Source organism: Helicoverpa zea, chromosome 27, assembly GCF_022581195.2.
Source record: "Helicoverpa zea isolate HzStark_Cry1AcR chromosome 27, ilHelZeax1.1, whole genome shotgun sequence".
NCBI lineage: Eukaryota > Metazoa > Arthropoda > Insecta > Lepidoptera > Noctuidae > Helicoverpa > Helicoverpa zea.
In genome coordinates, this window is record NC_061478.1 from 3863157 (window position 1) to 3876386 (window position 13230).

A 13230-nucleotide genomic window follows, 5' to 3' on the forward strand; every position below is an offset into this window, starting at 1 on the left:
GTTTGCATCGCGTCTGCATCGCTACAAACGCGCGTCGACGGCGCGTTTTTATCCTGCAGAGCAGTTTGTTGTCCTTTGTATCGATGCAAACGCGCGTCGACGGCGAGTTTTTATCCTGCAGAGCAGTTTTTTGTCCTTTTTATCGATACAAACGCGCGTCGACGGCGCGTTTAAAAAACGCGGTGTGCATAGGTCCTTACGCGGACAACACAATATCCCTTGGTAAGAATGGTTTTCACACTTTCTGGCGTACCCAAGGACTGCTCATATAAACATGTTTTTGAAATCATGATGACAACTGGGACTCAAAAATTTATCCAATGATCTTATTTTACATACATCCTTATCCTTACAGACTTTCGCATTTATAATATAATATGTTGTAACAGGTGCATTGCACTTTTTTCTACAAAAAAAAATAAAAAATAAACAAAAGCGCATTTTTCACAAAGCAGTAGTATTTTTTATAAAGTTGAAACTTTTCAGACAGAATTCCAGTATGTGAACACCGGGAAACCATAAAAGTTTTTGAAGTGAAGACAAAAATACAGATATTTATAGTATTTTTCTATTCAAAAGTGCTTCTTCTCTTTGACTCTTGGAAGAATAGGAGCAACCATAGGTTTGCAACTTTGCAGCGGTTTCACACTAACGGATTTTCCGAGCGTCACAAACAATTGACAAACCAGTACCGAAGATGACGTTAAAAACCGAGAGACAGATAAATTTGCTACTCGGAATGTGTTGCCTGCTGCGCGGCAAAAATTTGTTAGTGTGAAAGTGCTTTTTTATGGGAAATCATCAAATGACTCGCTGTGGGTACAGCTTGAGAGAGTGTCAGACTCTTACTGACTAAAACCCACCATGTTCTTTCTGGACACCTTGAAGTACCAAGACCACGGTAACTCCTTTGAACAACAACTTTCATTGTAAGAAAATCTAGACTTACCCAGAATGGTACGAGTCCCTTTTCCTTGTCGCTGGCGATGGCTTTGTCTAGCTGGTCTCCTCGCATGCTCTGGTTCTCATCCGACTCGATGTAGCGCATACGGACCAAACCTGAGCAAGAGAAAGTAATATGATTTGATGTTAAAAATATTAGGCCTGTAAGCCAGCTATATATAATATATTTTTGGAATTTTATTTTTACTTCGATTGTTACTTGCAGAATTACGGAGGAACCTGTTTAAAGTTTTTTTTTTTAATGCCTTATAGCGCTTTCAGACTCGTGGATTTTTTCGCGCGTACCTGAATGTTTTTTACGTAGACACCAATGTGTACGGTAAAAAACACGAGCCAAATTCCACTGGTATGAAAGGACTCTTATAATATAATGCTGCTTATACTGAGTATAGTCTAAAGTACATATAAAAAAAAACCGGCCAAGTGCGAGTCGGACTCGTGCACGAAGGGTTCCGTAAATTACAGTTAAATCAACCTATCTCAAAAACTATAAGAGATACTTTGATCAAACCAAAAATCGTTGAAAGAGTTAATTAGCATGCATCACCTCTATTTTTTTTAGAATTTTATACCCCGTAGTTATAAAAATAGAGGGGGGGGACATACTTTTTACGACTTTGAGAGCTGATATCTCAAAAACCGTTCACTTTAAGAAAAATGTTTTTTAGAAAACTTTATATCATTTTAAAAGACCTTTCCATTGATACCCCACACGGGTATGTACATCGAAAAAAAAAATTTCATCCCTCAGTTACATGTATGGGGGGCCCCACCCCCAATTCTTTTTTTTACTATTTAGTGTCATATTTTTGTAGCGGTTCATACAACACATATTCCCATCAAATTTCATCACTGTAGTACTTATAGTTTCCGAGTAAATCGGCTGTGACAGACGGACAGACGGACAGACGGACAGACGGACATGACGAAACTATAAGGGTTCCGTTTTTGCCATTTTGGCTACGGAACCCTAATGAGGGAGAAATTGCAATTAGACTTTACAATAATTCGCGATATTTCGGAACTTTATGTAATTCTTCAAATAAATGTAATTTTTCGTGGGTTTAATTAAGTGGGTATCATATTTTTTCCATAATTGAATTCTTTACATGTATAGTATACATATATTCTTTATATGTATTTTCTTTATATGTATACATATATTCTTTTCACCACAATCCTCACCAATAAGTCCAGCCTTCTCCACCGAAGAATGAGCCTGGTCTGAACAGTAACATATCAGATGTCCCAGCAATTCAGCTGACTGCACCTCAGGGTTCAGCTTGGAGAGTTCCATCAGTGCCCTAGTGCGCGCTGCTAGTAGACTTACTAGGGTCGCTTCACTCGCTGTTGTCTAGGAAAAGAGTAGGTAAATAAATGAAAATAAAATCCATTTATTGCAGGTTTCCCCATTTATACAAAAAATAAATTATTAATTAAAATCAAAAATTCCGAAAAGGTATGAACACGTTACTGTGTATATGTAGTTGTTTTAAATATTTCACGAAGGCGAGGGAGTTATATTTATGTAATTCATATTCTATTTGTACGAGTGAAAAAAGTCGTGGTGGCCTAGTGGGTAAAGGACCAATCTCTCAAGTATGAGGGCGCGGGTTCGATCCCAGGTCAGGCAAGTACCAATGCAACTTTTCTAAGTCTGTATGTACTTTCTAAGTATATCCTAGACACCATTGGCTGTGTTTCGGATGGCACGTTAAACTGTAGGTCCCGGCTGTCATTGAACATCCTTGGCAGTCGTTACGGGTAGTCAGAAGCCAGTAAGTCTGACACCAGTCTAACCAAGGGGTATCGGGTTGCCCGGGTAACTGGGTTGAGAAGGTCAGATAGGCAGTCGCTTATTGTAAAGCACTGATACTCAGCTGAATCCGGTTAGACTGGAAGCCGACCCCAACATGATTGGGAAAAAGGCTCGGAGGATGATGATATTCTATTTGTACGAGTCGGTGACTGGGCTAATACTGAGCACTTCTGAGCTTACGTATACAAATATAATGTGTATATAGACACACACGATTCTGGCTCATCCGTTTTCGTGAATTAAAACGTCTATAACTGAATCTTCTTTTATGTCTCTTCTTTTTCATTTGATTTTTTAAAATAAAATAAATACTATGTAAGCTACCAAATAAAAGACATTGTAGCATAAGAATAAACATCATTAGGGAAAAATAAAATAATTATGTATTTAACATTAAAATTGTAAATAAAGATTACGATAAAATCCTAATTATTTGAAAAAAAAAAAAAAAATACTGAGCGGTTATGTGGATCATTCCAAATACCTCAAAAACAGTAATTCTTATTTAAGTTACCTGTATCACTCCACCGCCTGGGCTGTCATTCTTTTCGTTGAGGAAGCAGTCCGGTAGCCCCAGCAGCTTGCCGAGCCAGTTCATAGCTATAGTCTCCAACTCAGTACCCGCGGGAGATGAGGCCTAAACCATGTAATATACAAATATATTGTGACTGAAAAAAGTATTGGAAGTCGCATGACTTTAACGTGTCAAAGCACCAATGTTACAGTTTAGTTTTCAGTTAGTTTCATAAGCAAACTCCAAAGGCTGAAATCGTCATCTTTTGCCTATCATTTAAAAAAGTCAAAGTCAATGACAAAATCATTTAGTGAAAGTAGATTAATTAGATTGGCAATTTTTCTAGTCAATATTTACAAAGTACAGCACCCCAGTGGACCGCGCCAATGCGTTGTTTATCTTTAGGGTGCATATACACGGTGCATATCGCTGGTTAACATGCGCAAGTGACAAGAGCCCGCGGGTGGGTATTTTGCTTTGGTCCATGCGCGTGTCGCATGTTTTTAAAATGCATGTTCCTCAACATACGCAAGCTTCTTGCACTGTGTAGATGACCTGACATAAATACAGTAGAAACTTACCCAAGTAAAGCACAGCACGTTGAGGGCGCTGGACAGCATTTCCCCCATGATGGAGGGGTATGAGGTGAGCGCGGGGAAGTACGCGTGCATGTGGGGGCTCTGCCAGTGCACCAACTGTGGGCGAAAAGGGAGGTTAGATTTCTTGCAGAAAATGGTGAAGTCTTGGTAGAAATATTATCTAAATTAAACTATGAAGTTAGAGATATATGTTTATTTAGGAAAAACTGGATAGACGGGATTTATGCCTCTTTATATTTAAAAAACAGATTATAACACCCAGAAATGCTTGTAGCTAGCCAACATATATGCTTGTCATACAAAAATTGACCGTACCGGGAATCGAACCCGAGATCATCAATTCGACATGGCAACCATTGCACTTGGCGAAGGCGTATAAGGAGAGAGGCAGTAACGTTATGCCATCTTTGCTAGAAATTTAGTTCTCCATGCCTCAAACCACTTACCCCCGGCATAATATGCTCATCAACATCCTTGAAGATATCGTCCCATCGCTCAGGAGTCTGGGGGGCTTCCTTCGGCAGCAGCTTGTGGAGGTAGCCTGGCTGCACGCTGGGGTACACGCGACGGTCTCGAATGTTCTCCAGGTAATCAGCTATGTAGTCTACCATCTCTTTAGCTAGGTGGAGGAGAGAAGAGAAAAAAGTTTGAAAATTTTGTAAGTGGTTTTGTCAAGTTTAGTGACCGACAAAGTTATTAGTTGTCCAAAATTATAACAATCATCTCCTAATTATAAATTTCACACATTCATCACTGTATAATCAAACTAATTTATATTTCAATAAATTTACTTTCAACTTAAATCTAAAGGATTTTCTACTAGATTTCCTATCAACAGAGTTCCATGAAGCACAAAGGGCGCGTGATTGCTCTGGACGCACAAACGGACACTTCTGTCAATGTGACTAACACAAAGAACTTTAATTGTGTACTTTTCTACTAAAGAAGTCTTGAAAACTAGGTGTTTCTCACGGTTTCAGCACTATTCAGCCGCATTTTGATAGAATATAACCAATGTTTGCCTGTTTGTAATTTCAGTCCTATAATTTCAGATTTAAAACTGAAAACTTCATAGGTTCATAAGATCATGGTTTTTAAACTAAAAAATTATGGGTCATTATTGCCAAGAAGCAATTAATAGCATAAAAAAGAAGTTAAATAATATTGAGTATGATTATAATCAATGAATAAAAATGATAGACAATATGAATATTTTCATTAGCTTAAAAAAAATGTTAAGAATTTATCAAGTAAATTAATATTGAAAAAATTTAAAGAACCAAAAAGATTACTATATCATGACCATCAGTAACGGTTAAGTTTAAACTCCAAGTTAAAGTCTAAAACCAGAAATGCAATACAATCTAGGTAGGTATATTAGAATTTATATCTATTCGTAAACAAATATCCCACAGTTACACACATTTCTTACAAACAGAAGACAATACTTTTTATCAATAAAGAAACAGCCATAAAATGGGATTTACACTAACTGGTATCAACCGGTTATAAAGGCGGAATGAACCGGTTTACACCGGATCGGACCGGATCCAACGATTCAATAACAACGTATGGAAATCCGAAATGGGGGTAGGAGACTGATTTTCAATTTATTGGTCTTGATAGTATTGAATTGAAATTTATGTAGGTTCGATTCCCGAGCTGTGAATGGTTTTAAAGTTATAGTTCGGCCATTCAGAGAATGCGTTCCTGACACGTCGCGATTGAACTGACGACGTAATAACATTCATTGATTATTGATATAATAATGTTGTTTTAATGCTCCTCAATTGTTAAAACGGTAAACAACCAGCAAAAATATTTTTATCGTAACTGCAACGCCATTGCAAAGTTACGTCGTCAGTTCAATCGCGACGTGTCAGGAACGCATTCTCTGAATGGCCGAACTATAGTTATGTTAAACTTCTGTCGTAACTGTCAAATTAATGCGTGCGTATGCGTAATGCGTACGTATAGATTTTAAAAGAAAATGTAACTTGTTGCACAGTGGAAAATTCCGACAATATTTTATATTTTACTTGTCTCCGGGAATACTTGTCTAAGGAACTCCTATGAAATTTTCGCAAATTGTTTAGCTCCGGTATTCGAAGCAAGGATTTCTTGTTTTTAACATGTTTAAAATGCTCAGAAATGGGTTTTTATATACCTACCTACTAATTCGTGAAAATGGCCTATTACAATAAGCAGGTATTTGTTTGTCAAAATATAGATGAGTAGAAGTTAGATGACAATAAATATTGCAATAGGCCTAAAACTAGTATTATGTACTCGCGAAGGTAGGTTTTCTTTAATGTTACTGTGGAAATCACTTCATATCCTATAAAAATCTCATTAATATTCTGCAAACGTACAAAATAATAATCCAATTAGATCAGTGTCAATAGTTCTTTAATAATTGTGTATCGACACTTTATAATTGAGATATAATTATTGTATACTGAAAACTACTAGCAGTTTGAAGGTTAATCATGTCATTACAAGCATACTTTGAACGATATAATATTGCATACTATCTTCTATCCACGATTTTAACCAAAACTACTTCCCGCAACCGGGTAAAATGTAATCTATGACCTACCTTTCCTGCGTCAGGATCGCTGTCACAACTCACCGTTCCTCTCGAAATACATATAGAGAGTTGCTACCTAATTGCTACCAGCTACCATTAGTTGCTACCAATTGCTACCCTCTAGAATTAAATTTTGGACCACATCGATTTCGTGGATCATCATCATTATCATCTCAGCCATAGGACGTCCACTGCTGAACATAGGTCTCCCCCTTAGATAAAAAAGATTTGATTTGATTTCGTGGATAAAAAGATATAAAAAATGTGTTTTTCGCCTAGAAAAAAATAATTATCAAGTTGACAGTTCAACAAAGACCCTACCTTGATAACTGGGCTCTATGTAACACTGAAAGACTTTTTTCAATAAGATAATTATTTGACAAAACTGTATCGTTTTACTTAACATGCGTTAAATTTTATGTAAACTGGTTAATTTTTCAGCGTGTAAAAGTGACGTTTATTAAGTAGATTTTTAGTTGTAGCAATTTTTATAGAAATCACGGGAAAATAGTTTTATTTCTCTTAGAATCATTTTAGTCACGTGTGACGTGATTAATGCTCAATCCTTCTCTGTGTGAGAGGAGGCCGCAGCCCAGCAGTGGGACGATTAAAAGGCTGTTAAAGTAACAGTGAATTGAAAATGCTTTTTATATTTTCAATATTGCTGAAGACGAGAAAGCATGCAACTGAGCCTTTCATAAAATATGTGATAAAGTATTTGGTGTAAAATAATCTTACCTTTGACGCGGAACTCCGTGTGCTCCATTTTATTTATGGGTTATAGATTTTTTTGGAAAATATCTGAAACAAAAAATAAAACATTTTAATAACTTGCAGTTTACACTGTTGCCATTTTAATATAGGTATATTATATCACCCGGATAGTACTTCAAAGTCTATGAAAGTACTAAAGTTCTTGTACTTTAATTGTTATTAGAAGGAAACAAGAAAATACTACGTGAAAATTGATCTGTATTGTTATACATTGTTATTGAAGAAAATTTCAAATAACGCAATAATAATTTCTTATACCATAATTTGTATGTATGTACCTTATTTATTTATTATTTTTTTATTTAACCATTTATGTACACAGTGAGATTATAAAAGAAGTAGAGATAGCATAAAATAGTACAAAGTTACTGCTTATTTCTAATGAAATCTCTTCCAACAGACTTATACTTATACCTTCTTTTTTTCGTAATTATATTTTTATGTAGGACTCTAAAACAAAGTGTTTGTTAAAAAAAATGGCTTTTAGTTTCTTTCTTGTCTTAACCTACTTACACAACTAATAATAGGTACTTTTCCTACAAAAAAAACCTTGTTAGTAAAACAAAACCATCGAATTCGGTGTAGTTACGGTAACCGCATAGTTTAATACTTTAATCCTAGCGAGCAGACGTTTTCGAAGCCCTAGTAGGCGCGTCGATACACCGCTATGTGCTGTAGGCTAACATGAATTCAAATAAATTAAATGACGATACTATATACTGAGCATTGAATAAAATTGTGTCGAAAGAAAAATTACAAAAAAAAAATTGGATGAAGGAAGAATGTTCCTTGTGGCAGTTTATAATCTTTATCTGATCACAATGCATAATAGTATTTAGTATAGTATACATATTTTTTAAGTATGGTATAAGAAACCGTCAATGAAAAAAATGTTTAAAAAGGAACCACCCTCCTATTCATAAAGGAAAATCTTGCTTAAGCAGTTATTTCCAAAAATATGATACAATCACCAAAATATCTGCTGTGTGCAGCGTGAGGGAGTGTCAGGCTCTTGCTGACTAAAACCCATCATGTTCCTTCTGGAGCCCACAGTGTACCAAGGCCGCGGTAACTCGCTCGAAAAGAATCCCTGGCACATTGTCATATCGAGACTTCTCAAATCCTCAAAGGCATTTTTAAAGTCCTCGATTCAATTGCGTACCTACCTTTACATTTTTTTACGCTTGAAGATTGGTTGCCATTACCAATCTTAGCAAAGATTTTTATCCAAGTCTGTAGTGTTCTGTCTTTGGTACATGAAACACAGGATATTTATAAGTTAAACAGCATCTAGAAAGATAGTAGGCGTGTCCCTGTCATTTGCAAAAGTCGAAAACGAAACGATATTAATGATCAACCGAAAAATCGACTAACATTATCTTCTACAAGCTGTTTCTCACGGTTTCACCTGCGTCCCGTGCAAACTTATTCCTGTACCCGGATAAAATATAGCCCATGTCACCCAGGGATAGTGGAGCTTCCAAAAGGCGAAATATTTTATCAAATCGGATCTGTAGTTTCGAAGCCTTTACAAACAAACAAATACTTCCTCTTTACGGTATTTGTGTAAATAGATGTGGGTACAAATACCTTTATATACCTACGTTTATTTTTGAATAAGCCTAGCAATATGTACCTCTTATTTCTTTGAAAAAAATCTTCCACATTCCTTTATAAAATAGAATAAATAAAAATAACCTACAAACGAATAGAAAAATCTTATCTCTTACAAAAGGTATTTTCTAAAAATAATTCTACTGAGTACAGTCGATGACAGATTATGACATATTGACTGTGGTCAGGTCAGAGTAAATAGCAATTATTGGCGCTGACTGTACTCTACAACCGACTTCAAAAAAAACCGGCCAAGTGCGAGTCGGACTCGCACACGAAGGGTTCCGTACCATTATTTATAAAACCGCATTTAGCTGTTACCGTTATCGATATCGAGCAAAAATTAGCAAAAAAATCACGTCTTTTGTATGAGCCCGCGAAATATTTATTCTAGTTTTTAGTATTTGTTGTTATAGCGGTAACAGATATACATCATCTGTGAAAATTTCAACTCTCTAACTATCACGGTTCATAAGATACAGCCTGGTGACAAACGGACGGATGGACAGAGGAGCGAAAACAATAGGGTCCTGTTTTACCCTTTGGGTACAGAACCCTTAAAAGGTGTGATTTAGAACTATAATGACGACTAGAATCAAACTTATTTATATTTTTGACGTTCATAAGTGCTTGTATAGGCCTAAATGAAATAAAATGATGTGACTTTGACTTTGAAAGAGTTTTTACTGATATAAGTAATCGATAAAACCGGAACATTAATAACACAAATCGATTTGAAAAATAAAATACTCATAATTCTAAGTTTTATTACGCATTTTATCTAGACATAAATAGTAATTCCTTTATGTTTTTCACGTTCATTGCACCTAGCCTATGTCCTTTCTCAAGTTCAAGACTTACTTTGTACCAACTCTGTTTTAAATCGGTTTGGTAGTTATAGTTATCGGCACGAATCTTGAGCTCTGACCTACATCTGCGCAGAAGTGATTTATTAGCAAAGAACCAATCCCGAGTGACGGCTATGACGCGATGCACTGCGGGCCAATCACCGCCCGCACCCGCGCCTCACTTCATACCACAAAAGGGACCCAATAAATTACTTCTGCGCAGGTGAAGGTCAGAGCTCAAGATTCGTGCCGATAACTATAGGCGTGGCAAACACACAATTATTTTTGCATTCATAATATAAAAAATAACTAACGTTATTTGATGACTACTTAGCTTCTATCGGCTAAAGAGTAGCCTATAGCCTACCTCTATAAATGAGCCATATAAAACTGAAACATTTTTTTTAATCGGACTATTGATTCCTGCTATGAGCGAGTTTAAAATAAAAAATCAAACACTTTGACTCTACAATAATGATTATATAAGTACAGAAAAGGAGACTTTTCATCCTGATTTCACATTCCAAGGACTCAAAAATATGATTTGAAAAGCTGAAACTTTCATACTGGAAATATATCATTTCGGTCACTCGCCTACTTGACCCAGTAGCCCCACTTAACTATAACAAACGCAGTCCTAGTTTTTCTAACGTTTTTGAGTATAAACTGATATAAAACAAACACGCATCTGTATTATCATCATCTGCCGAGCCTTTTCCCAACTATGTTGGGGTCGGCTTCCAGTCTTAACAGATGCAGCTGAGTACCAATGCTTTACAAGGTGCGACTGCCTATCTGATCTCCTCAACCAAGTTACCCGGGCAACCCATACCCCTTGTTAGACTGGTGTCATACTTACTGGCTTCTGACTACCCGTAACGACTGCCAAAGATGTTCAAATGACAGCCGGGACCTACCAATTTAACGTGTCTTCATTTACAATGTTTACCCTAGAGGCTAGGCATATTATTTTCCTCGAAAACTTGTAATATGTCATCACTCTAACGTATATGTAACATTTCAAAATGAATAGGAAACATAATTTATTAACATAACACAAAAAAGATAAAAACGGGTCACTTCGTTTGAATGAAAATGAGTTTTTCTAAAGATTTGTTAGAGATATTAGGAAAAGTTTAGTATATATTTTTTCCTTTTTATGGCTCAGTAAGTGGTAGCCAATAAAAGCGCTATCACACTAGTGGATTACCCGCTCAGTGTTAATAAACAATAGAAAACTACCATTTTAAAAGATGAAATCTGGAAAACCGCAACAGATTATTTCTTAAACAGTGTTTTTAAGAAAAACGACTAATTTTTCAATTTCAAGGTTCCTGACCTGAATTTATTTATCCAAAACTATTGTAAAGTGCAATTAATATTGGGAACTAAGATAAGCGTACCTAGTTTGATGCTATTGTCAAATTACCTACCTATGTGTAAAACAGGTTTTTAAATAAAAAATAGAGTTTTTAGGTCAGCTGCTTGATAGTACAGAAAAATTGGAAAATTATTGGTATTAAAAACACAAAAATTACTTCAAAGATTTTCTATTGAATAGAAATGAGAGGTATTAAAATATGCTGAAGATCTTGTTTATTCGGTTTTTTGTCGCGTTTACTTGAGGAACCACTGTACCAGTTAAAAATAAACCGGCCAAGTGCGAGTCGGACTCGCGCACCGAGGGTTCCGTACAAATGCTGTATAGATAAAAAGTGAGTTTCGCGCCAACCGTTCAGTTTAGAACAATCATAGTTATGGTAATTTCGTGAGAGTCAAAATAGTTAATATTTTTTATTTTATAATATAACTAAAATAGTAGGCCAGTACCTTGTAAAAGTTATTTTATTGAAGTTATTTATATATGTTATGGACCATGTGATTAATTCGGGCATTATAAATAATGCCCGAGCATTATGAATAATGTCTAGCTTTATCGGGCCAAGTGATTAATAATTATCTTAACTTCATTATTTATCACATTGCACGGGCATTATTATATTGCTACATGACAGTTGGGCAATTTGATAATAAAGCAAAAAATTGAAGTTAGTGACGAAAACGTATCCCACGTAACGGTTGCCCGGGTAACTGGGTTGAGGAGGTCAGATAGGGCAGTCGCTCCTTGTAAAGCACTGGTACTCAGCTACATCCGGTTAGACTGGAAGCCGACCCCAACATAGTTTGGGAAAAAGGCTCGGAGGATGATGTGACGAAAACGTATCGCTGCAAAACCGACTCCACGTAGTCTTGTCTGTCCTACCCCTAGAGTGCAATTCAAAACCGCGTAAGTGTGGAGGGGCGAGGCGGCCTGCGAGCTGAGGCGCAGGTAGTTTTAACGCTCGCCGACGCGGCTGAGGCTGGCCGGCTGAGCCGGCCAGCAAGCCGAAGCTGCGGCGGTGAGCGTGAAAACCATCTGCGACGATAAGCTCGCATGGGACCGCCGGAGCCCCGCAGCACCGGAGCCGTGACAGAAGCCATGCTTGCTGCATGTTGCTTGCTTACATTTTAAACGTACTGAGTTAAAAAATTAGAAGCTAAATAAATAAATTTTATGATGTCATTTAATAGTATTTTAGAAGTTTACTGTTAGAATGCATGCTACAAATTTAGATGCTAAAAAATAACCATCATGCGGAGTTGTATTTAGAGTGGTTTACTTAGAAGATAACGAGTGGCTGAGATAGTATTATTTAGATGCTCGTTAATTGTGGCTGACTTAGTAATTAAGAAGGCAATATACATTATTCGGGGCGAATAATTATATTAAAAAGGAGCCTGTTTAATAAGCATCCTTTAAATATGACTTTCCTTAACTTTGAAATGCAAAAACTAGTGGATTTTTAAGGCAGAAGTCCTTCATAATTAATCCAAATCATGAGGCTGATTATTTAAGTGGTTTAATATTTAGTTAATTTTAAATTAAATGGCAATAACAATAAAAAATTGAATATAAATATGTTATTACGTTGCTTGTATTACTTTGCCCAAAAGGTCATGGGCAATATGTATAGTGCCCGGTCAATTTGATTATTTGAATAATTATTATCAAATTGCACTCTCATATTGGGCATTTTTCATAATGACCGGGCATTATGTATACTGCTCAATTTATCACTTGGTCCATAACATATACAACATTTTATAGTCATCATTCAGAAATCTGATTGAAAATAACTAATTATGTCTTAAAGGTCATGGGGCATATCTGACCCGCTTTGTAAAAAGTGGCGGACATGAATCAAAGTAGTTTTAAATCGTGGAGAATGGTATGACGTTTCTTTGAATATAAATATTTTATTAAAATTCCATGGAGACGAATGTCCAGGATCGTTTGAAAAATATAATAAAAGACAAGCAGTTTCAGAGGATTGTACAGGTTGTTTTTACTGTTAAAGACATTTCATAAAGAAGGAAGGTGCCAATCCGGATGACCAGGATTTGATGAGGATCTGGAAACCCTGAGAAATCGAGGGCAACTATCAGAAATTGTAGGCATGCGTAGGATT

At 36.2% G+C, this 13230-nt stretch overlaps 1 protein-coding gene across 3 annotated transcripts in view; it reads right to left on the reverse strand.

Annotated features, from left to right (window-relative positions):
• The window catches only part of LOC124643184 (histidine decarboxylase), a 32116-nt gene that overhangs the window by 15414 nt on the left and 3472 nt on the right, over positions 1–13230 (reverse strand). For all 3 annotated transcript variants that reach the window (XR_006985886.1, XM_047182058.1, XM_047182059.1), the window contains exons 2-7: positions 7224–7286; positions 4342–4514; positions 3878–3991; positions 3297–3419; positions 2149–2317; positions 950–1059 (exon numbers count right to left, since the gene is read on the reverse strand). Coding sequence is in view for 2 of the 3 variants with exons in the window: in XM_047182058.1 (XP_047038014.1) it covers positions 950–1059; positions 2149–2317; positions 3297–3419; positions 3878–3991; positions 4342–4514; positions 7224–7251 (717 nt within the window). In the remaining variant the exon portion in view is untranslated. The remainder of the gene's footprint in view (positions 1–949; positions 1060–2148; positions 2318–3296; positions 3420–3877; positions 3992–4341; positions 4515–7223; positions 7287–13230) is intronic.